This window comes from Doryrhamphus excisus, linkage group LG2, assembly GCF_037039965.1.
Source record: "Doryrhamphus excisus strain RoL-2023G ecotype Guam linkage group LG2, RoL_Dexc_Guam_v1.1, whole genome shotgun sequence".
In the NCBI taxonomy this organism is placed as follows: Eukaryota; Metazoa; Chordata; class Actinopteri; order Syngnathiformes; family Syngnathidae; genus Doryrhamphus; species Doryrhamphus excisus.
The window spans coordinates 24,690,918-24,716,041 of NC_136358.1; the positions used below are offsets into that span (position 1 = coordinate 24,690,918).

At 41.5% G+C, this 25,124-nt stretch overlaps 1 protein-coding gene across 1 annotated transcript; it reads right to left on the bottom strand.

Moving 5' to 3' along the window:
* Positions 1–901: 901 nt before the first annotated feature.
* cavin1b (caveolae associated protein 1b) lies at positions 902–24,845 on the bottom strand. The gene is made up of 2 exons (XM_058062209.2): positions 24,135–24,845; positions 902–2,336 (listed from the first exon to the last, which is right to left on the bottom strand). Exons 1-2 carry the CDS (start codon positions 24,663–24,665, stop codon positions 1,476–1,478), a joined length of 1,392 nt encoding a protein of 463 aa, XP_057918192.1. The 5' UTR covers positions 24,666–24,845; the 3' UTR covers positions 902–1,475.
* Between the last annotated feature and the right edge of the window lie 279 nt (positions 24,846–25,124).

A 25,124-nucleotide genomic window follows, 5' to 3' on the forward strand; every position in this document is an offset into this window, starting at 1 on the left:
GACAAACTAAGTGGACAGTCGCAGGCCGCAGCATTGCACAATCTTCATGGGGGGGGGGGGAATCAGGGACACCCTAGACCTGCTCCATGGACTTGGATTCTTCTTAGTCTTTATTCATCAAACACATTTGCACGGGAAACATGATGGCTCTAGACCAGGGGTGTCCAAAGTGTGGTCTGGGGGGCCATTCGTGGCCCACAGCTGTTTTTTATTGGCCCGCAGCACATTCTAAAAATAGAATTTAACAAGACAACTAAAAAGAAAAACATCAGCAAAAACTGAATTTTTTTTTACAAAACAATCATGTTATTTACATATTTTTTGTATTTCTTTATTAATATTTTATATATATAATTTTTTTTAATTTACAACTTAATTTTCAAAAAAACAATGTTTTTTTAAACATATGTCAATTTAATGCTGTTTTTTAAAAAAATACCTTCAATTGATTTTGACTTTATTCTGGTAAAATTATTGCTGAGTTATTTACATATTTTTTAATTTCTTTATTAATATTATATATATATATTTAATTTACAACCTAATTTTCCAAAAACAATGTTCTTAGTTGTTTTTTTTAAACATATGAGAACTTCATGCTGCTTTTTTAAAAATACCTTAAATCGATTTTGACTTTATTCTGGTAAAATTATTGCTGCGTTATTTACATATTTTTTATTTCTTTATTAATATTATATATATATATTTATATTTTAATTTACAACCAAATTTTCAAAAAAACAATGTTATTAGTTTTTTTTAAACATATGTCAACTTAATGCTGCTTTTAAAAAAAAATACCTTAAATTGATTTTGACTTTATTCTGGTAAAATGATTGCTGAGTTATTTACATTTTTTATTTCTTTATTTATATATATTATATATATATATATATATATATATATAATTTTTTTTACAACCTAATTTTCAAAAAACAATGTTATTAGTTTTTTTTTACTTTAAAAAAAAATGTAAATTTAAAAAAAAATTTTTTAATAGATTTTGACTTTATTCTGGTAAAATTATTGTTGAGTTTTCTGATTTTGTTCAATGATATTTCCTGCGGGCCAATAAAAAAAAGCGTGCATATTAACTGGAAAAGTACAGAAAGATAGCATTATTATGAATTATGACCAGCGTGTTTATTTGCCAAGGGGCGGTGTGACCGATTGGGTGAATTGTTATTCCCTCCCCATGTGTGAAAAAGGCACAGGGGTGATGGAAAAGGAGAATGAGAGGTAATGGCTTCCCTAGCATTGCCAACCATTGTAACATCTTCAGCATCCATTCAGCTCAAATCCTTGAAGCGTTCTTCTAATGTGTGGGGGTGTTCATCAGGTCCATGAAGATAGTTGGTGATCTGCGTGTCCTCCAGTCGGTGGCTAATACTGTAAGCTATCTCGTAGTTTTGGCTGCCGTTCCCGTGAAGGAGGTTGTACAAACTCAGGTCGTGTCTGGCGAAGGTTTTCTTGATCTAGTCGCTGTCTCTGTCTTTGTCCTCCAGGATGTCTTGGCTGTCCTCGTCCTCGTCTTCGTCTTCATCATCCCCTCCTCCGCCATTCATCATCTCCATCTCGACTTCCACCTCGCCTCCGTCAGCCTCGTCTTCCGCTTCGTTGAAGGCCTCGGCGTCCTGGGAGACCTCCACCATCTCAGTGCCTTGGACCACTTCCACGGCGCCGTCACGGATTTTTTTAACGTGGAAGGTGAAAGGGGGCACGCTGTACACGGCGGTCTTGGAGCGGGCGTAGACGACGTGGTCTGGCGTGAAGGCTTTCTTCATCTTGTCACGGGACGTCTGAATCTTCTGCTTGCGTTCGGGGTTGACGGTCATTCGTGTTCCAAGCTTTCCCATCTTCTTCTCGATGTTATGACGGGTCTTCTCCAGGTTCTCTTTGGTCTTCTGTTTGGTCTTCTCTATGTTCTCCTTAGTTTTTTGCTTTGTCTTCTCCAGGTTCTCTTTAGTCTTCTGCTTTGTCTTCTCTAGGTTCTCCTTAGTTTTCTGTTTGGTCTTCTCCAGGTTCTCCTTGGTCTTTGCCCGGGTTTTATCCATCTTGTCTTTGGAGAATACGGTCTTGAGGGTTTGAACACGCTGCAGGCTGCTGCGCTTGAAACGTTCAGCGCGAGTTTCGAAAAGGGGGTCCTCGATCTCCAAGCCTTCCTCGTCAGAAGAAAGGTCCACAGCCGGTTTGTTTTCTTTCTCTCCCTCTTCCGCCTCCTCGTCCTCCGCAGCCTCCTTCAGCTCCAGAACACTCCCTCCTCTGCTTCCTGGCGCGGACTCAGAGATCCGCATGGACTTGGAAACGTTGAGTTTGGAGGGAACCTTGACTTCATCCTGTGGAGAAAAGAGGCCATTCTTGGTAAATAGGAATAAAGTGTTACCAATGTATTGCAATGGTCACCATTTTTAATCAGATCAATGGTAATGGTAATGGTAATGGTAATGGTAATGGTAATGGTAATGGTAATGGTAATGGTAATGGTAATGGTAATGGTAATGGTAATGGTAATGGTAATGGTTTTATTTCATTTGAACATGCATCAGATTACAATTGAGTGCATCCCATAATCAGTTCACAGTTCCACATGTCCAAAAGGAGTAGGAAGAAGCAAAGCTTATTAAATCCTACCCCTCCATCTGGTACTTTTACAATCAGTAACTGTTACATTTGTTCACTTCCTGCTTTCCTAATATAGTTTTTTTAATCACGTACCGAATGACATAACGGGTACCATAGTAACTGTCAATATAGTGATATGTATAGCACACATTTGTTCACTTCCTGCGTTCCTAATATAGTTGAATTTTTTTTTATTATTTAATTTATTTTTTATTTTTTATTTATTTATTTGTTTATTTATTTGTTTATTTATTTATTTTATTTATTAATTTTTTTTTTTTTTTTAGGGTGGCACAGCGATCGAGTTGCGCAGACCTCACAGCTAGGAGACCAGGGTTCAATTCCACCCTCGGCCATCTCTGTGTGGAGTTTGCATGTTCTCCCCGTGCATGCGTGGGTTTTCTCCGGGTACTCCGGTTTCCTCCCACATTCCAAAAACATGCTAGGTTAATTGGCCACTCCAAATTGTCCATAGGTATGAATGTGAGTGTGAATGGTTGTTTGTCTATATGTGCCCTGTGATTGGCTGGCCACCAGTCCAGGGTGTACCCCCGCCTCTCGCCCGAAGACAGCTGGGATAGGCTCCAGCACCCCCGCGACCCTCGTGAGGAAAAGCGGTAGAAAATGAATGAATGAAAAATTAATTTTTTTTTTTTTGTCACATACCGAAGTATGAGGTGGTATGACCATACAATGACGTAATCGGTACCATAGTGGTTTTCAAATGAATTAATCATGACTAATCACCATGCAACTCTGTGTTTAGTTTCTAAAAGTGAGAAAATATGTTGCTGTACAAAATACCCAAATTGTGTAAACACCCCTTTCACCTTTCACCTTTCACTATGCGGTTCTCACCCCCATTGCATGGTTACACTGCAGAAGTCTGATTACCAGCAGAGGGCGGTAGGTTTAAAGGAAAAAAGGCTCTGCATCAACACACTATTCTATTCAGAGAGGGAGGATATGGTAAACATGTCAGTTAACAACTGTTTGAGTTTGAAATCAAAATACACTTCTTCAGCATCCAGGTCGTGCAAACATATGCAATGTGAATTTTAACCAGCAAATAAGGCTTAATAAAGATTGGTAAATAATTTATTGCATTTACGTAGGCATGACAAACAGTTTGCTTCCATCTGTTGTCATATTTCTCACAAGGAAATGTTTCACATAATCAAACAAATTTAAATAGTAGTCAATAACAACACAACTAAACACAAAATGCAGTCTGGAAAAAAGATATAAAGGCATTTCAAAAGCTTTGGACTCCAGCAAACCACAGTAAGAGCCATTATCCACAAATAGCAAAAACATGGAACTGTGGTGAACCTTCCCAGGAGGAGTCAGTCAACCAAGAGGTCACAAAAGACCCCACACCAACATTCAAAGAACTGCAGGCCTCACTTGCCTCAGTTAAGGTCAGTGTTCATGAGTCCACTATAAGAAAGGCACTAGGGGAGCAAAAACGGCCTGCATGGCAGAGTTCCAAGACCAAAACCACTGCTGAACAAAAATCTCAGTTTTGCCAGAAAACATCTTGATGATCACCAAGACCCTGGAGAAATACTCTGTGGTCTGAAGACACAAAAGTTGAACATTTTGCAAAGTGTATGTACATAGTAAAATATGGTGGTGGTAGTGTGATGGTCTGGGGTTGTTGAGGAGGGTTCAGACTGAATTCTGCTGTCTACTAAAAGTCCTGAAGGAGAATGTCCAGCCATCTTTTGGTGACCTCAAGCTGAAAGCAACTTGGGTTCTGCAGCAGGACAATGATCCAAAACACTTGAAGTCCACTTGAAGAAAAAACAAATGAAGACCTTGAAGTGGCCTGGTCCAAGTCCTGACTGAATCCTACTGAGATGCTGTGGCATGACCTTCAAAAGGCTTGATGCTAGAAAAGCCTCCAATGTGGCTGAATGACAACAATTCAGTAAAAATGAGTGGGCCAACATTCCTCCATTGTGTGAAAAAGTGATAAACAGCTAGGAGACCAGGGTTCAATTCCACCCTCGGCCATCTCTGTGTGGAGTTTGCATGTTCTCCCCGTGCATGCGTGGGTTTTCTCCGGGTACACCGGTTTCCTACCACATTCCAAAAACATGCTAGGTTAATTGGCGACTCCAAATTGTCCATAGGTATGAATGTGAGTGTGAATGGTTGTTTGTCTATATGTGCCCTGTGATTGGCTGGCGACCAGTCCGGGGTGTACCCCGCCTCTCGCCCGAAGATCTCAGGTTGGCATCCACGTTTTGTGAGCGGTCATGGAATGTCTATAATATGCATATACAGTACTGCATGTCGATTTTGTGTTCCCCGTCAAATGAGTACAAGTACACACAAGCTGACTGAAGTCATGAGTCACTCATCAGCGTCATGGAACGGCATAGAATTAGAGACTAGCCTAAACAGAGATGTTGGTTCATTTTTTGGCAGAACCTTAAACTTCCTGTGTCAACACTCCAGGTTTTACTCATCTCTGTCGTGCCAGAGGGAGAAATTGCAGAGAAAAATGTACATAAACTTGCAATGGAAACCAAGTATTGTGCAATACTCAATGTACTGACAGTAATTGGTTTGCATTATATGACCTGTCTACGCATGTCAGGAAAATGTAAAGCTATATTTCTTTCTTGTCCTCCTCTGCAGGTGAAGATATCCCTGCTTTACCCAGAAAGTAGAGTGGAAGCTCAACGTTGGACTCCCCAGACCGTTCACCTCGACACCCATGCAAAAAGCCAAAATAGAAGGTTTTTGGTCATTTTATTAAAAAAGTTATAAAAAAAAAAAAAGTAACATTCAATATTTATTTAACCCTTTCATTCATCATCTATATGCATTGAGAATTGTTTTCTGCACAAAGAACATTCATTCATTCATTCATTTTCTACCGCTTTTCCTCACAGGGCACATATAGACAAACAACCATTCACACTCACATTCATACCTATGGACAATTTGGAGTGGCCAATTAACCTAGCATGTTTTTGGAATGTGGGAGGAAACCGGAGTACCCGAAGAAACCCATGCATGCACGGGGAGAACATGCAAACTGGGTGGAATTGAACCCCGGTCTCCTAGCTGTGAGGTCTGCGCGCTAACCACTCATCCGCCGTGCCGCCCCCACAAAGAACATTCATTCATTCATTTTCTACCGCTTTTCCTCACAAGGGTCGCGGGGGTGCTGGAGCCTATCCCAGCTGTCTTTGGGCGAGAGGCGGGGTACACCCTGGACTGGTGGCCAGCCAAACACAGGGCACATATAGACAAACAACCATTCACACTCACATTCATACCTATGGACAATTTGGAGTCGCTAATTAACCTAGCATGTTTTTGGAATGTGGGAGGAAACCGGAGTACCCGGAGAAAACCCACACATGCACAGGGAGAACATGGCGAGGGTGGAATTGAACCCCGGTCTCCTAGCAGTGATGTCTGCGCGCTAACCACTCGACCGCCGTGCCGCCCCCACAAAGAACATTCATTCATTCATTCATTTTCTACCGCTTTTCCTCACAAGGGTCGCGGGGGTGCTGGAGCCTATCCCAGCTGTCTTCAGGCGAGAGGCGGGGTACACCCTGGACTGGTGGCCAGCCAATCACAGGGCACATATAGACAAACAACCATTCACACTCACATTCATACCTATGGACAATTTGGAGTCGCTAATTAACCTAGCATGTTTTTGGAATGTGGGAGAAAACCGGAGTACCCGGAGAAAACCCACGAGGGTGGAATTGAACCCCGGTCTCCTAGCTGTGATGTCTGCGCGCTAACCACTCGTCCACCGTGCAGCCACCACAAAGAACATATGTTGGCTTTTTGGACGTCTTCTGGGAAAATTGGTTCGGTTTGGAGTCGGACCTTCTGGAACGGATGAAGGACTTTTTCTTCGCTTGAATTAAAAATCATGACAGTACGGTCAATGACTGACCACCTTCAACAAGCATCCTTTTCCCATCCATCAACCGTCCATTCTTCTCACCTTTCCCCTTGAATTCCACACCAGGAAGTCTTTTTCCTATTTTCTTATGCACCCCCCCATACAATGTGCTATACTGACGATTGTTAATGGAGGATGGAAAAGACGGCGAGGCAGGCGCGGACTTCCTCTTTCCATTATGGCAAATCTTACCTGTGTGTATTCATGAAAGACAACACTTACGTACATTGTGTGTTTTCCTCTTTTTACCAAAACAGGAACACGGTCGGGTGAGAACAAAAGACACAGGAAGGGATGCTGTTCTGCTGTCGCATGAAGTTAGTCCCTGTGCAAATTAGATGATGCTGGAGAGAAATGGAAAAAAGTGCAAATCTACTTGGCAGGAAGATGATAGCATCAAAGTTTTGACCAGGCTTCAGGAGGCGAGGGAGACGAGGGTGGGGCGCAGGGCAGCTATTGTTTTCTGCTGCAGCTTAATGGAGGATTTATGGAGGTATTGTATTGCGGTGTCTTGGGTAAACCTGACCTTGGAAGAGGGATCCCTGCTTTCCTGAGCAGCTGTGTTCAAAAGAAAATGGAAACAAATACGTTTCACTGTAACGTTCTCTCAGGTCAACGTCTTTCCACGGGATAATTGGAGCTGTCTTTTTTGACTTGAAAAGGAAATATAGAGACCATGCCAAAACAAGAAGGGGTGCCATAACCTCTACCTGATTTTATACAAGGTACAATCCTTCCAATTGCCTAGAGCAGGTACCCAACGCCTGGGGTCAAGGTGCCACCGCTGCTTTTTCAGACTAGACATGACTAGATAGGACAGCTCTAAGAGCTAGTGCTGTCCTAGCTAGTCATTGAGCATTAGCTGATGAAGCCTGGGAAATAACTTCTAAGACAACCTGAACACAGTCCAGTTGTCCAGTTGCGGTCGAGTCGATGCCCTGAGAATAAAATGAGCTGGATCAATGAGAATATTGACAATCATAGATGGCATGTGTCCATGTGTCCATGTGTCCACGCGTTCATGTGTCCATGTGTCCACGTGTTCATGTGTCCATGTGTCCATGTGTCCATGTGTCCATGTGTCCATGTGTCCACGTGTCCACGGGTCCATGTGTCCATGTGTCCATGTGTCCATGTGTCCACCTGTCCACGTGTCCATGTGTCCATGTGTCCACCTGTCCACCTGTCCATGTGTCCATGTGTTCATGTGTTCATGTGTTCATGTGTTCATGTGTCCACCTGTCCACCTGTCCATGTGTCCATGTGTTCATGTGTCCATGTGTCTATGTGTTCATGTGTCCATGTGTCCACATGTCCACATGTCCATGTGTCCACGTGTTCACGTGTCCATGTGTCCACGTGCTCATGTGTCCACATGTCCACATGTCCATGTGTCCACGTGTCCACGTGTACATGTGTCCACCTGTCCATGTGTCCACGTGTCCACGTGTACATGTGTCCACCTGTCCATGTGTCCATGTGTTCATGTGTTCATGTGTTCATGTGTTCATGTGTCCACCTGTCCATGTGTCCATGTGTTCATGTGTCCACGTGTCCACGTGTCTATGTGTCTGTGTCTATGTGTTCATGTGTTCATGTGTTCATGTGTTCATGTGTTCATGTGTTCATGTGTCCATGTGTCCACATGTCCACATGTCCATGTGTCCACATGTCCACGTGTCCACGTGTCCATGTGTCCACATATCCACGTGTCCAAGTGTCCATGTGTCCACGTGTCCATGTGTCCATGTGTCCATGTGTCCACGTATCCATGTGTCCATGTGTCCATGTGTCCATGTGTCCATGTGTCCATGTGTGCACGTGTCCATGTGTCCACGTGTCCATGTGTCTGTGTCCACGTGTCCACGTGTCCATGTGTCCATGTGTCCATGTGTCCATGTGTCCATGTGTCCATGTGTCCATGTGTCCACGTGTCCATGTGTCTGTGTCCACGTGTCCACGTGTCCACGTTTCCACGTGTCTACGTGTCCATGTGTCCACGTGTCCATGTGTCCATGTGTCCATGTGTCCATGTGTCCATGTGTCCATGTGTTCATGTGTTCATGTGTTCATGTGACTGACTAGTGACCAATCCAGGGTGTAGTCCAAAGTCAGCTGCAACATCTTATGACAGGTGAACAGGTTATGCCGGCAGTGATGTGTGTTTGGGTGTGACCAAGTCTGGGCTATCTCGTTGTCCATTGGAACTACAACAGGTCCAGAATGCGATGCTAGCACCAATTACGGCCAACTAGCTTGTCACGTCTGAGCATCAAAAGTTGGGCCAGAAGGTATTTGACCTGTCCATGATTTCCAAGCATGTACATGTACACAGTAATCTGGGGAAGTTCAAGCATGCACCTTGTTGTGTTAACTTCCTGAACCTAATTTAATGGGACATTGTTCTCCAAAGGCAGGAAGGTACACCGCAAGCCATGGAAAATAGACAAAGGAGGTATGCAGAGGTGCGGGCTGCGCTACTGTGTGTTCATTCGATTGTCCAAACAAAACCACATGTTCTCCTCTGTGTTGTACATATCTCCAACATTCCAACACTATCATAGAGGCCAAATGGCGTAGCTTGTGGTTATTGCATATGTTTGATTCATTTGACGGGTGTATGATCTTTATGTTTTTTTTAAGCTGCTATTCTTCACCTGGGTGAATTAATGATTTGATTCCAAGTTCTTCCAAAAGCCTCACATGATGTTTGGATGTGTCCGAATAGACTTTGCTGAGATCAGCTGGCTGATGTGATCAGCACAACACAGCATTTCTCTTTCATGGTGGGACTTATAGGTTATCACATGGTTTGTCTGGTATCAGGCCAGGTATTGTCTGACCTTCGGTCTCGGGCTGATACTGACACTTGGGGGCATGATACTGGGCATGATACCAGACAAACCACATGATGAACTTATTATCACATACTATTTAATCATGAGCTTATTATCACATACTATTTAATCAAAACATCATTTTGTTTCCAGAAAATGTTCAGTTTATTACATGTATTATATCTAAACAGTGTAAACACAACAATTGCAAAAATATTTCAACAATAATATTTTATCAACAGTCTTATCTTATCAATGTCTGACAATTAAAGTTCCATTAATCAAGTTTGGGTTTTTTTGGTGACTGGAGAAGCACTAGGCACTAAGCACTCGTGCGCTGTTCTCTGATACTGGACATGGTTAAACTCTATATTTTATCAGTATCACTGCCCATTCGGCCTTTTCCCGTATCATTCATGGGCGGTTTCTAGGGTACAGGGCCAATTAATACTGTAGTATGTGATAATGCATGATAACACCCTCCCTCCAAAGTATTTCTGCCAACAACCACACAGTCCTTCTGACATGAGTGCTCATATTCTTAGAAAAGGGGTCGGCACAATAAATTAAAGACTTCTTACAGTGGATCATGGTGGTATTTATGGTGGTATTTATCAGAAGTATTGCCAGAGCACTGATCATTTCCAAAGGTCTACTGTAGTTCTTCCAACTGTGCACCCTTCCAAGTCAGCATTCTTCTAGTCATTGGCAGAATTTGATTGACACTTTATGTAGAACTGAATTTGAAATGTTAATAGAAATTGAAAAAAATAAAGAAAATAAGAAGCTGCTTTGTGTTTCTATGGAAACATGGAAAGATGGGAGACAAGTTGTTTTTCCGGTAGGTTCCATGTTTATATAACCATAGAGCAGGGGTCTCAAACCCGCGGCCCGCGGGCCAAATGTGGCCCGCAGGACACTAGTTTGAGGCCCCCGCCTTGATATGAAAGTTTAATGTTACTGCGGCCCGCGCAAGTTTGATATGGATGCTGTATGGTATCATGTACCCAGAAAAAATTATTACGTTTGATTAATGTTCATGTTAAAGGTTAAATAACTGTTAATAGTTATCCTCCCTATCCGTGTGGAAGTGGTAAGTTTTTGGCTATTTAAGTTTAAAGGAAACAACTTGAAGGCTACCGTTTAGGGCGCTAGCTCTCTAGTTTGCAAGTTAGCATGTGTCTCAAGACCCTGCAGTTGCGCAATATGTTGTAAATAAAAAGAGTATAAATGTGACTATAGTCGTGTTTTGTCATGTCTACAGGGCTCTAATAATGCTTTGTTCATTTTAATCTGAAAAAAATAATTTGTCTACCCACCAACTACATGTGGTTTCTTAAGTTTTTATTATTTGCCGTTTTATTATTATTATTATATTTATTTATTACTGATTGATTGATTTTCTTTATTCTTGATTTTTGTATTGGTTTTGTGTAGAAAAATAAAAAGTAATATATTTGAGAACAGTGGAATGTTTTATCAGAACTTTTCTTGTAGAAAAAGCGAATTTTTTTAAAAATGTTTTGTTTTTTGTCAGAGAGCACAACCAACTGCTGGATGAACATCATATGAACACATTTGAAATGCAGATTTGTGTGTCTGTGTGTGTCTGTGTGTGTGTGTGTTTGTACACGCTATGGAAGCTTTTCCACCCTCAGCCCACACTGCAACCTCTCATCAGCTTTGGCCAGAGGAATCTAACCAGAACACACCCCTCTCTGTTACTGTTTTCCTGTTTAAACTTCAACGACTGTGTGCTCCCCTGCTGCCCCGTCCAAAGCCAGATGTCTTTCTGAGTGTGTGCACACATTGTACCTGTACACATTCCATGACACATAAAAAAGCACGGTGACAACACACGTACATGAAGGGGGATTTTCCAGTAAGGACGCGGAATCCCCATGACTTAACTGGTGATGTAAAAAGGAACTGAGCTCAGTTCATAAGGCAAACGGGGACACCGTATTTCCACTTTATAGGAGCCCACTAAATCACTCCATTCATTAGCATTTTTTTTTTAACTTACAGCTTATGTGCAATGACTGTGTTTGCCCCAGGTTGTCATGGATACATAAAATGCTCCTGTTTCCAAACCAGACGCTTCAGAAAGCACAGCTCCTTGACTAAAAAGTAAAGGAGAATTCTTACTGTTAACCCATTCCAGAAAGACAAAAACTTATTTTACAAGTCTGGAGCCTGGCTTTGGGCGAGAGGCGGGGTACACCATGGATTGGTGGCCAGCCAATCACAGGGCACATATAGACAAACAACCATTCACACTCACATTCATACCTATGGACAATTTGGAGTCGCTAATTAACCTAGCATGTTTTTGGAATGTGGGAGGAAAACCGGAGTACCCGGAGAAATCCCATGCATGCACGGGGAGAACATGCAAACTTCACACAGAGAGGGTGGAATTGAACTCAGGTCTCCTAGCTGTGAGGTCTCCGCGCTAACCACTCGACCGCCGTGCCGCCCACCACCAAGTCTTATTTTCTCTTATTATGTTTACTATATTGGATAGTGTAAAAGTGACTATAGGGGTGTTATTTCATGTCTACAGGACTCTAATGAAACCAAAAGTTTTGTATGCTCTACCTCTCAAAATATTCATTAATTCATTCATTTTCTACCGCTTTTCCTCATGACAGCTGGAGCCTATCCCAGCTGTCTTTGGGAGAGGAGGGGTACACCCTGGACTGGTGGCCAGCCAATCACAGGGCACATATAGACAAACAACCATTCACACTCACATTCATACCTATGAACAATTTGGAGTCGCCAATTAACCTAGCATGTTTTTGGAATGTGGGAGGAAACCGGAGTACCCGGAGAAAACCCACGCATTCAAACTCCACACAGGGATGGCTGAGGGTGGAATTGAACCCCGGTCTCCTAGCTGTAAGGTCTCCGCGCTAACCACTCGATCGCCTTGCCGCCCACCACCAAGTCTTATTTTCTGTTATTATGTTTACTATATTGGATAGTGTAAAAGTGACTATAGGGGTGTTATTTCATGTCTACAGGACTCTAATGAAACCAAAGGTTTTGTATGCTCTACCTCTCAAAATATTCATTCATTCATTTTCTACCGCTTTTCCTCATGAGGGTCAAGGGGGTGCTGGAGCCTATCCCAGCGGTCTTTGGGCGAGGTGGGGGAACACCCTGGACTGGTGGCCAGCCAATCACAGGGCACATATAGACAAACAACCATTCACACTCACATTCATACCTATGGACAATTTGGAGTGGCTAATTAACCTAGCATGTTTTTGGAATGTGGGAGGAAACCGACACATGCACGGGGAGAACATGCAAACTCCACACAGAGATGGCCGAGGCTGCCTATGAAAATATTACATTAATAAATCACTTATCACGGTTGGGACTGCAACCAATCAACCGTGATAAATGAGGAACTCATGCCATGGATTTCACTGTGGGTTTTTTGTAAAAATTGGCGTTTTTCTACAAAAACCAATCAAATCCATGATTATATTGTCTCTGCATGGAGTTGTGTTGTCACGGCAATGTCAATCCTCATGAGACGGCCATGGGAAAGTGTGTGATGGTCACACACAGCATAAAAATCTTGGGAAGGAACTCTGTATTCCTCTCCTTTTTTTCCACTAGTTGGCTTCAATCAGAGACATATGACCGGAGAGATTGCTATATAAAGTGATGGCATGCCACAGTTCCCCGAGGGGGGGAGTTCAGGGGGGGGATGAGTCACCAGTTCTGGTGCTGCACTGGAGCATGGTAGCGTGCCTTTTCCTCCCATTCTTTCTTCTCTTATATTACATCTGTCTGCTCTAGCTTTTCTTTCATTTCCTTCCATCTGTATAACCCCCCCCCACGTCAGTCCAGCTGCATTTGTGATCCAAATCCTTTGCGGTTACCTTGTAGCCACTGTTGCAGGAAAGAAGGCCAAATGTGGTGTATTCGATAGCTAGGAATGAGACAGATCGGCATGGTAGCGCCATGGCAACGTAACAAATATTTCTGTGTTTGGGTTCCAGATAACCCCAGCAGCTTCAGATTTATTTTTCTCTCCACTCCTCCTGTGTTTTTACAGCCAATGACCAAGAAGAAGGTACTGACCTCCGGTCGTACGCTTACGCTTATGGACTTAAAACAGTGCAACTTTGTTCTCAGGCATCCATGAATCTACAACAAAATAAAGATTTCATGAAGCGTTTCCAAGGTTGCAGACATGCTGAAGTCAGGAAGTCACTGCAAGCGCTCCTTTCAGCTCTTCTCTGCAAGACGCAGCTTGCCATTGCCGGCGATCACTGGAGGTTGTATTTACCGCATACTTTGCTTCGGAGGGCATTCTGATCATGTGCTTTCATGCAGGCACACACTGATACACAAATGCACATGCAGCCATGCAAATGCAGTCACACAAACACAACATAACCTTGGTAATACGTCAATAAACAACCAAACAGCAAACTAGTCCCCCTGGGAGTGCTTACAGCAGGGGTCTCAAACATGTGGCCCACGGGCCAAATGTGGCCCGCAGGACACTAGTTTGAGGCCCCCGCCTTGATATGAAAGTTTAATGTTAGTGCGGCCCGCGCAAGTTTGATATGGATGCTGTATGGTATCATGTACCCAGAAAAAATTATTACGTTTGATTAATGTTCATGTTAAAGGTTAAATAACTGTTAATAGTTATCCTCCCTATCCGTGTGGAAGTGGTAAGTTTTTGGCTATTTAAGTTTAAAGGAAATAACTCGAAGGCTACCGTTTAGGTCACTAGCTCGCTAGTTTGCGAGTTAGCATGTGTCTCAAGACCCTGCAGTTGCGCAATATGTTGTAAATAAAAAAAGTATAAATGTGACTATAGTCGTGTTTTGTCATGTCTACAGGGCTCTAATAATGCTTTGTTCATTTTAATCTGAAAAAAATAATTTGTCTACCCACCAACTATATGTGGTTTCTTGAGTTTTTATTATTTGCTGTTTTATTATTATTATTATATTTATTTATTTATTACTGATTGATTGATTTTCTTTATTCTTGATTTGTTTATTTATCTTTCATCTTATTTTGTGCAGAAAAATAAAAATTAAGATATTTGAGAACAGTGGAATGTTTTATCAGAGCTTTTATTGTAGAAAATCGGAACCAAAGCACTGAAAAAGTTTGTATATTTTTCTGTTTTTAATAAATGCGTTTTGTTTTTTTTTGAAAACCTGATGCGGCCCAGTTTCACCCAGACCCGAGTTCCAGTGGCCCCCAAGTAAATTGAGTTTGAGACCCCTGGCTTACAGACTTCCATTTTCTATGTTGCCTATTCTCACTAAGGTTGCAGGTATGCTGGAGCCTATCCCAGCTGACTTGACTGGACTGGACTGGTGGCTAATAGTATTTATTTTTTCAGTATTCTTCAACAATCTGACTTTGGCGGGACAAGCAACCACGTTACCATTCCCAGCGCCTCATTGGGTCTATATACATATATATGTACATATATATAAACATAGGTTGGGATGGCAGGGGTAGTTGCCATGGCTACCTCGTGGCAGTCTTTCCAATAACAATGGAGGAGCTTGGCATTTATGGAGAGATTTATAAAACAGCAAAAGAAAGTGTTTCCTCAGCCGTTGTTTGTGTTGTTATAGACTCTCTTGTAAAGGGGCCCCCGACTTTAACATACCAGGAATGTTAGATCCCCATTAGAATGTGCGGGTAGGCATCGAGTCAAAGGGGTACACCACCGTATGCTAATACACCCCAATGGCTTACCGTGGCCTACAGCCCACTAGCCTATCATACTGTTGGATCATACCTCTCACAAGTCCGATATCCAGACCTTTTAGAACATATTTTTGTTCATTTATGTCCCAAGAAAAAATCAATTTGTAATAAATAAATATAATAATAATTATAAAACGGCAAATAATCAAAACTTAAGAAACCACATATAGTTGGTGGGTAGACAAATTATTTTTTTCAGATTAAAATGAACAAAGCATTATTAGAGCCCTGTAGACATGACAAAACACGACTATAGTCACATTTATACTCTTTTTATTTACAACATATTGCGCAACTGCAGGGTCTTGAGACACATGCTAACTCGCAAACTAGAGAGCTAGCGACCTAAACGGTAGCCTTCAAGTTATTTCCTTTAAACATAAATAACCAAAAACTTACCACTTCCACACGAATAGGGAGGATAACTATTAACAGTTATTTAACCTTTAACATGAACATTAATCAAACGTAATATTTTTTTCTGGGTACATGATACCATACAGCATCCATATCAAACTTGCGTGGGTCGCACTAATATTAAACTTTCATATCAAGGCGGGGGCCTCAAACTTGTGTCCTGCGGGCCACATTTGGCCCGCGGGCCACGTGTTTGAGACCCCTGTTCTATGGTTATATAAACATGGAACCTACCGGAAAAACAACTTGTCTCCCATCTTTCATCAGAAAAATTTTTGTTTCTACCTTTTTGCGTTCTTCAGTAATCAGCAGTAGAACATCGATAAGTTTCAGGAAAATATCAGCTCCCAAGTAGAAAAGGAGGACAACCAACTGACGGTGCAAAAAAAATATTTCAAACATAACTTTTACTTTGAGGATATAAAATAATATGTATAGTAAATAATACATAATAATAAACTATATACCAGTAGTACATAGTCATAAACTTAAACATGAACTTCTGAAGTCATGTTTCAAAATGAAGCCTAAATGGCTTGTCAGAGATGAATTAGGAACAAGGCAGGAAGTCATAAGAACTAAAAGGCTGGTGGCAACATGGAAAAGCTGACTAACTCTGGGTACCTGCAAGGATTAACAACACATACCAAAGCTCTTGCAAATATAGGAAAGTTGAAAAAAAAAAAACAACAGAACCGAGCTAGCATTACCAAACAAACAACAAAAAACCTTACAAATAAGACACAGCTGCTCAATCCCGAGGCTGACGGGCTGGAAATAAGATGGTATCTGAGCTCATTTTAAGTTATCTATTTTTTATTATCTTTCTGATTTTTTAAAACCTTTTCAAGCGAGTATCATTGATTAAACTGAAGATGAAATGACTTCTGGAAGTCTATGGTCTCATTATTTCCCCTGCCGTCTGCTTCAGTGTCACAACAAGCCATTCCAGCATTTATGACAGGAGATGACATCGAATCATATGACGATACAAAATGTGATTATGTTTGCTGTGGCCACATCTTAAGAATGAGTCATCAGCATCTGACTTGTGTGGAAAAGGTCAATAAATGAACCAAAATAATTGCACAAGACAGGGGTTTGATGATAATAATGTGACTAGAATCACTAGCTAGACCAGGGGTCTCAAACTCAATTTACTTGGGGGCCACTGAAGCTAGGGTCTGGGTGAGACTGGGCCACATCAGGTTTTCAAAAAAAAAAACAAAAAAAATGCATTTATTAAAAACAAAAATTTTTTTAAAAACTTTGCTTTGGTTCCAATTTTCTACAAAAATAGTTCTGATAAAACATTCCACTGTTCTCAAATATCTTACTTTTTATTTTTCAACACAAAATAAGATGAAAAATAAATAAACAAATCAAGAATAAAGAAAATCAATCAATCAGTAATAAATAAATAAATATAATAATAATAATAAAACGGCAAATAATAAAAACTTAAAAAAACACATATAGTTGGTGGGTAGACAAATTATTTTTTTCAGATTAAAATGAACAAAGCATTATTAGAGCCCTGTAGACATGACAAAACACGACTATAGTCACATTTATACTCTTTTTTATTTACAACATATTGCACAACTGCAGGGTCTTGAGACACATGCTAACTCGCAAACTAGAGAGCTAGCGACCTAAACGGTAGCCTTCGAGTTATTTCCTTTAAACTTAAATAGCCAAAAACTTACCACTTCCACACGGATAGGGAGGATAACTATTAACAGTTATTTAACCTTTAACATGAACATTAATCAAAGTAATATTTTTTTCTGGGTACATGATACCATACAGCATCCATATTAAACTTGCGCGGGCCGCACTAACATTAAACTTTCATATCAAGGCGGGGGCCTCAAACTAGTGTCCTGCGGGCCACATTTGGCCCGCGGGCCACGTATTTGAGACCCCTGAGCTAGACTGTTTTCGTAGTGGCGTTGGCCTTCTTTATCTGGAGAAATCATGTGAACATACCACTTCCACACGGAATAGGAGGAGAACGTTTTCACTCTGCACCCTTGGCCGACAAGTTAAGTTAATGTAACATTACTGACACCTAGAGACCAGAATACAACACATGGCTTGTCTTTCCATATCTTTATGACCAAGGTCATGTAGTTAACGTTGAAGTGTCACCATACAACTTCTTCATAACAGACTCAGGAAGCGTTTTTACACAAACAATCCAATGTTGTGGTATGAATGTCAACGCTGGTCCTTATGGGATGTTCATGAAGGAAGGAACGAGAAGACATTCTAAGGGCTGTTTCCTTCTCACAATCAAGCGCTATTTTTAGGCCCCTGTGTCTCTCACTTTGTCTCCAAACTCTGATACCCCGCTCTGTTTTTTATCCTCTCACCCAACCAGGGGGAGAAACACTACAGATAAAAAATGTGCTGATCTTTGTTGACGTTTCACACAATCTGGCTTGTAAAGTTAGCCCGGAGCTTTTGAGGCTGCGATGGCCATATATGGGCCTGCATCGACCTGCACCAGAGGAGAGGGGGGGTGGGTTGGAATACATTTTAAATGATAACACCCTCCGGCTGCTGATTAAAAGTGTTCTTTGCCATGTGACCAAATGCTCTGTATGCTCTTTAAACGACAAAGTGAAAACAAAACAGAGTGTTTTGGAAATCCTAGGAAATACAGCTGGAATAGGTGCAGATTCTGAAAGATCTAGGAATATTTCTGTGCTGTTATTGTGTGTAGCTGCTCTATAGGAGTCCACAACTCACTACATTCATTCATTCATTCATCGCTGTCTTTGGGCGACACCCTGGACTGGTCGCCAGCCAATCACAGGGCACATATAGACAAACAACCATTCACACTCACATTCATACCTATGGACAATTTGAAGTCGCCAATTAACCTAGCATGTTTTTGGAATGTGGGAGGAAACCGGAGTACCCGGAGAAAACCCACACATGCACGGGGAGAACATGCAAACTCCACACAGAGATGGCCGAGAGTGGAATTGGACCCTGGTCTCCTAGCTGTGAGGTCTGCGCACTAACCACTAAATCACCGTGCCACCCCAATTCACTACAAAGGGACAAAAATAAACATAATCGGTCCCCTTTGAAGGAAAATAATCAACATTTGGAGATTCTAGTTATTATTGGACAACGACAGGTGGCAAGAATGAATGTTATGGCACACAGGATGTTGTGGAAGTGGTACAGAACATGAATGCAAATATAGACAATATCAGCATCATGTCCTGCATGGTAGATAAAAACCATTCTACACAAATGATAAGACAAAATGTACCTAATCTAACAGAAGTGTAGAAGAAATAAGGGAACTGGGATTGTGGATTGGGTGGAATGGGGCAGGGCGGGGTGAGGCTGAGTGAATTATCCACACAGGGGGAGATGCAGGGAAGGAGGAACAAGGGGGAACGGTGCTGCAAGAGAAGTAGAACACATAAAAGAGAGGAGGCAGGAGGTTTGCACACAATGAATCAGCTGTCTAAATATGCTCTCTCGGTCCTCATCATAACACGCCCATGCGCTCCCTGCATCGTCAACACCGCCTTCTCGCAGTTTATCATTTTCATATGAATGTCAGGCGGAATCTTTGTGTCACATTATATTCCCGGATGCCTTATTGTTTCCTCAGCCTTATTTATCGGTTTCTACTGGACGCCGTCTGACATGAGTGTGAATATATTTGGGACAAAGGTGGACGTGAGATCCAAATGGAGCATTCCAGTTGAGCAACAGAATTAACTAGTGCACTAAAAATACTAATAAATACTATCTTGATCCCCATGCACTTGCAATGATACAATTTGGAATTTGAGCAGATACTTCCAGAAGAATTTGCCTCCCAAGTTGCACAAAACCTCAACGTGGAACCTTCTTCATACGTCTTGGAAAGGGAGATGTCATCATATCCACATTAGCTCAAATGTAAAATATCAGGAGCAATATTTCATATTCATAAAGATGTAAAACAGGGGTCTCAAACAGGCGGCCCGCGGGCCAAATGTGGCCCGCAGGACACTAGTTTGAGGCCCACGCCTTGATATGAAAGTTTAATGTTAGTGTGGCCCACGCAAGTTTGATATGGATACTGTATGGTATCATGTACCCAGAAAAAATTATTACGTTTGATTAATGTTCATGTTAAAGGTTAAATAACTGTTAATAGTTATCCTCCCTATTTGTGTGGAAGTGGTAAGTTTTTGGCTATTTAAGTTTAAAGGAAATAACTTGAAGGCTACCGTTTAGGTCGCTACCTCTCTAGTTTGCGAGTTAGCATGTGTCTCAAGACCCTGTAGTTGCGCAATATGTTGTAAATAAAAAGAGTATAAATGTGACTATAGTCGTGTTTTGTCATGTCTACAGGGCTCTAATAATGCTTTGTTCATTTTAATCTGAAAAAAATAATATGTCTCCCCACCAACTATATGTGGTTTCTTGAGTTTATTATTACGTTTGATTAATGTTCATGTTAAAGGTTAAATAACTGTTAATAGTTATCCTCCCTATCTGTGTGGAAGTGGTAGGTTTTTGGCTATTTAAGTTTAAAGGAAAACGCTTTTTTTTGGAAAACCTGATGTGGCCCAGTCTCACCCAGACCCTAGCTCCAGTGGCCCCCAGGTAGTAAATTGAGTTTGAGACCCCTAATGTAAAACATTAGCAATCTCACGAGAAAAAGCTTGTAGATTGTAATTATAATTATTATTATTATATATTATTCGGAAAAGAGTCCTATCATTTTAGTGGCACAAAGTTGAGAAAGAAAAAAGTTGTTTTAAAGTCATATTATTAGGAGGAACAAACAAAACAACATAAAGTTTAAAAATAATAATAATGTACTATAATATGTATTATATGTATTATAATATATTATATACTATAATAATAAAATAAAAATTTATTTGTGGAAAACAGGTTTCATGTTAAAATATGAATAAATATTAAAGTCCAAATATTATGTGCATGAGGTCATCCAAATATTAAGAGAAAACAATTCTAATGAGGAGAAAAAGTCTCAATTTTATTTGTAATATTTTTAAGAATTATTAGGGATTGTAATCATCAGTACCGATAAATATCAGCTTGATATCAGCATAAAAATGTGGTATCGGTCGACATACATCAGTATCAGATTTTTTCCTGATATTTAAAAACGTGTTCATTCCACCACAGGAGATATGACATCGTACACATGTCGTTATCGGCTGATATCGGAAATTGAGCGTTGAACTTGGCTTAGATTCCGTCAATATCCCTGGACAAGCCTTTTTTCTTTTCCACTGGCCAAGTCCTGCTTGGACCAGCCAGGTTTCTACCTTCTTAGTGGACTTTCTACCTTTACTGCTACCAGTACTGCTTCACTGGGTACCATTTGACTTCCAAATACGCTGATTAACATGATTTGAATCAACATGCAACGTATTGAAATATCTAGCCAGGAAGCCCCCCAACGCTGTGGGGGAGTGAAGCTATCGCATTCCAGGCTGGATCACGGTACGTACAGTCAGTAAACAGCAGGAAGATGTGTGGGAGTAAATCTTGGAATTAGACTTAAGTGGACCAAAGTGCTACCAGAGGAGGACGGGAGACAGTAGCAATATCAGTATGCAGTAGGGTACATTAAAAAAAACACAATTATTGAATTTTGATATGGCTGGGTACTAAAAATGTTCCAATATATGTAGAAACAACACATATAAAATATTTTTCCAATACATGATTATTTAGGGGTGCCACCATACATCTGTTTTTGTGGAATAAAGTGGTGAACAGTTCAATGGTCGCCATGGAGATTTGAGGTCAGCAAAGACTGCAGCTCAAGAACTCTAAGGTGATTTTTATGTTTTTGTTGGTATTTATACTCCTATTACGTATTACTAGCAAATTTGCGGTTTTGTCTTTGTAATTTGAATGATTTGTAGTCATATTTATAGGTATTTAGTGCTCATTGCCTCTACTGTAGCTAACATTAGCTAGCTACAGTTTGCTAATGACAGTTAGCTAATAGCTGAGCAAGCATAACATCAACAACAGTAATATAGAGTAGACAGTATTACTGATGCCTCATATTTATTGAGAGTAGTACTGTAGTCCTACATAATGTGATATACACTTGTCCATTTATTATTTTAGGCACACAACAACTAGTTCCTTTCAGACTAGCAGTCGCAGCTTGGTCTTTGGTCTGGGCCCCCTTTGATAACCCTATAGAAAATGATGCTGTATAGACGTTCATTGTACTCAACATTTCCTCGTCAACTTTTTGGCAATTAGACTAGAAATTGCACATTTTCCCGAAATTTTACAAAAGTTTATGTGTGAGGTGGCACCCCTAAATCTCAATGGATTTCCTCAAAACTTTGCAAAAGACATTTTTATGTTCATTAGGAAAAAAAATGGAATGCCAGCCAAATTGATATTATGAATTAAAAATTTCCCATTCAAATTTGATGCACATTAGTATGCAGTATACGTACATTACGTAATACACTATGTATCAGTATGCAATATACAATATGTATATTATATAAAATAGTATTATACACATATACAAATGACATACTCACCTTTTGTAAAAAAAAAAAAAAAAGGTCATTCATAAAAATAGACTTTTTATACCTGATATAAAGGATGTGGAGGGCCCCAGTGGTTGGGTTAGCCTTGCCCCCCCCCCCCCTTAAATGACTGAGTGCTATGGAAGTAGAAGTCAACTGTATGCATGAGTGGCCTCTTGATTGGACATACTATGAAGCACCTCTCACTTAGTACCGCCCCTTTTTATACATGGCGTCTTAAATCCCGAGTTGACAAGGGAAGACTTTCCAGAACATTTGAAAAATATGTCGGACTTTATAGAGTCTGGAGGTCCTAAAATGGAGCGCTCATATGAAGTAGAGCACAGATGATTAAAGGAACGGGAGGAGGAAGGGGGGGCAGCCCAAGACATGATGTCTGAGTTTAGGGTGGAAACTCTGAATGTTGTTGCGCCACTGTGCAAAAAGCTGCAAGCCATTACACATCACAGGCTAAAAAAAGAAACAGGGCTCCCCTCAACTCCCCTCAAAGGGAAAAAAAAAACTCTTTTCAAATGCAACATTCATCCTCCACGTATTCCCTATTACTAACTTGAACCCTGCTGTGGTATTTTCCATGTAGGTTTGACAGAATGGATGAAGTATGACTTTCACATGTGGAGGCGTGTACGCTGCAGATCCATCATGTGATGTGCAGGGAAAATATCTGCAAGGCACCTGGGGTGGATTCCAAGTGTACAGTGGACTGGGGTGTGGCAGGGGGGCGCTATAGAGCAACATCTGGAATCACCAACTTCAGTCAAGTTCAGGTATTACCGTGTGTAATAGTCATATACAACACGGATGTGACACGCGTGGGACTGCGTTTAACAAAGTGGGTGTAGGTACTGCCTTTTTAGCAATCTAGTAGGGACATGTCTACGCTTCTAGTGCCCCCACTTTCTACACCAAAGGAGACTTTGACGGAGAGTTCAATTGTCATATTTTGGTCAGATTTTTTTCCATTTGTTATTTATGTTTTTGGAGGTTTTTTTAAATAAAACATCAAATATGGCAAATATGGTTAATTGGCTCAAGCCCCGACCATGATAAGTAATTTTTTTTTATTTATGAATGGAATATTTTGAGAGGTAGAGCATACAAAAACCTTTGGTTTCATTAGAGTCCTGTAGACATGAAATAACACCCCTATAGTCACCTTTACACTGTCTGATATAGTAAACATAATAAGAGAAAATAAGATGCTTGGTGGTGGGCGGCACGGCGGTCGAGTGGTTAGTGCGCAGACCTCACAGCTAGGGTTCAATTCCACACTCGGCCATCTCTGTGTGGAGTTTGCATGTTCTCCCCCGTGCATGCGGGGGTTTTCTCCGGGTAGTCCGGTTTCCTCCCACATTCCAAAAACATGCTAGGTTAATTAGCGACTCCAAATTGTCCATAGGTATGAATGTGAGTGTGAATGGTTGTTTGTCTATATGTGCCCTGTGATTGGCTGGCCACCAGTCCAGGGTGTACCCCGTCTCCATGGTCATATCACCTCATACTTCGGTACGTGACAAAAATAAATAATAATAAAAAAAATTATATTAGGAAAGCAGGAAGTGAACAAATGTAACAGTTACTGATTGTAAAAGTACCAGATGGAGGGGTAGGATTTAATAAGCTTTGCTTCTTCCTACTCCTTTCGGACATGTGGAACTGTGAACTGATTATGGGATGCATTCAATTGTAATCTGATGCATGTTCAAATAAATAAAACCATTACCATTACATTTGCAACTACTACGAGTAGTCTTGCAGAGCATGCTGGGAAGCATTTAATAGGAATGATGCCATTTTAGTGTTTTAGAGACATCACCGCCTGTCACGGGAACTCTGGCCAGCAAGATGACCTTCAGCCACACCCTTCTGCCCGCTGTGTCTAAGCTACGGGGGCTGTTAGCTACGACAAAGGTATGTTCCCCCCCGGGGGTCACACCCAAGCCGTCTCACACCCACCTGGTAGATCATGACTTTAAAGTTGCGTCTTTTTAGCAGCTCGGCCTCATTGCTCTCCAGCTTCTTGATTTGTCCCCCTTGCTTCTCCAGGTTGGCTCGCACGGTCTTGACGTTGACGCTGACTTTGCGCACCTTCTCCATCATCTTGTTGACGCTGTTGGAGGTGGTGCTGTGGCTCTTGGTCAGCTTGGTGAGCTCGCTTTGAATGTTGGTGACCGAGTGCTCCATCTCCTGCTGCCTGGCCTCCAGCCCGCTCTGGGTCTGCTGGATCTGGTCCACGGCCCCGATGATTTTGTCCAGCAAAGACAGGACCACCACTCCGTTCACCTGATGGTCGGCTTTGCTTGCCTCGTCCTTGTCTTCATCAGCTTCACCGTCCTTGGCCATGTCGGTGAGCTCTTTTTTTGCTGCAGCAAGAGCATCTTCTTCATCATCTGATGGTGGGATGTGGAGCTCATCTTCTGAGATCTCAGTGAGGGAGTGTGGCTCCAGCTGAGCGCTCGAACACTCCAGGGCTTCCATTGCTGCCATGTCGGTGAAGTTGAAGTTTTAAGTTAGTTAGTGTCGCTTGCTCACCTCAGAGATAATGCCAAAGCTCCTCGGGGGGCCACTGTGCAGGGGGTGCCAAGCTAAGCTGGATGTTAGCACATGAGCTCTGGGATGTGAATGCCTCACCAGGCAGAGAAAGCCTGATGTCAAGCTGCAAGCAGCGGTGTTTTCTCTTTCTCTCTTGCCACTCTCCCTTTTTCCATTCGCCTCTCTCCCTGTCATCAAACCCCTCCCTTTGCCCTCCCACACACACACACACACACACACACAGCAGGAAAGTAAGACTCCACCTTTGCTGAGGAGGTCCAGCCCTTCAATGGTCCACAAGCATAGCCCTTGTGCTCCCTGAGTCCCATCAGCATGGTTGGAGATAAGCGTGTGATAAATACAGGAGTCCATACAGGAATCAGAGTTTGAGGGACTTCAACCTTCAACCTTTGA

Excerpts from the sequence above, each read along its gene's own strand:
- cavin1b (XM_058062209.2), bottom strand. The coding sequence starts at position 24,665 with ATGGCAGCAATGGAAGCCCTGGAGTGTTCGAGCGCTCAGCTGGAGCCA. Across the intron at positions 2,337-24,134 it reads TTAAAGTCATGATCTACCAG|GATGAAGTCAAGGTTCCCTC; the intron begins GTGGGTGTGAGA and ends TTTTCTCCACAG.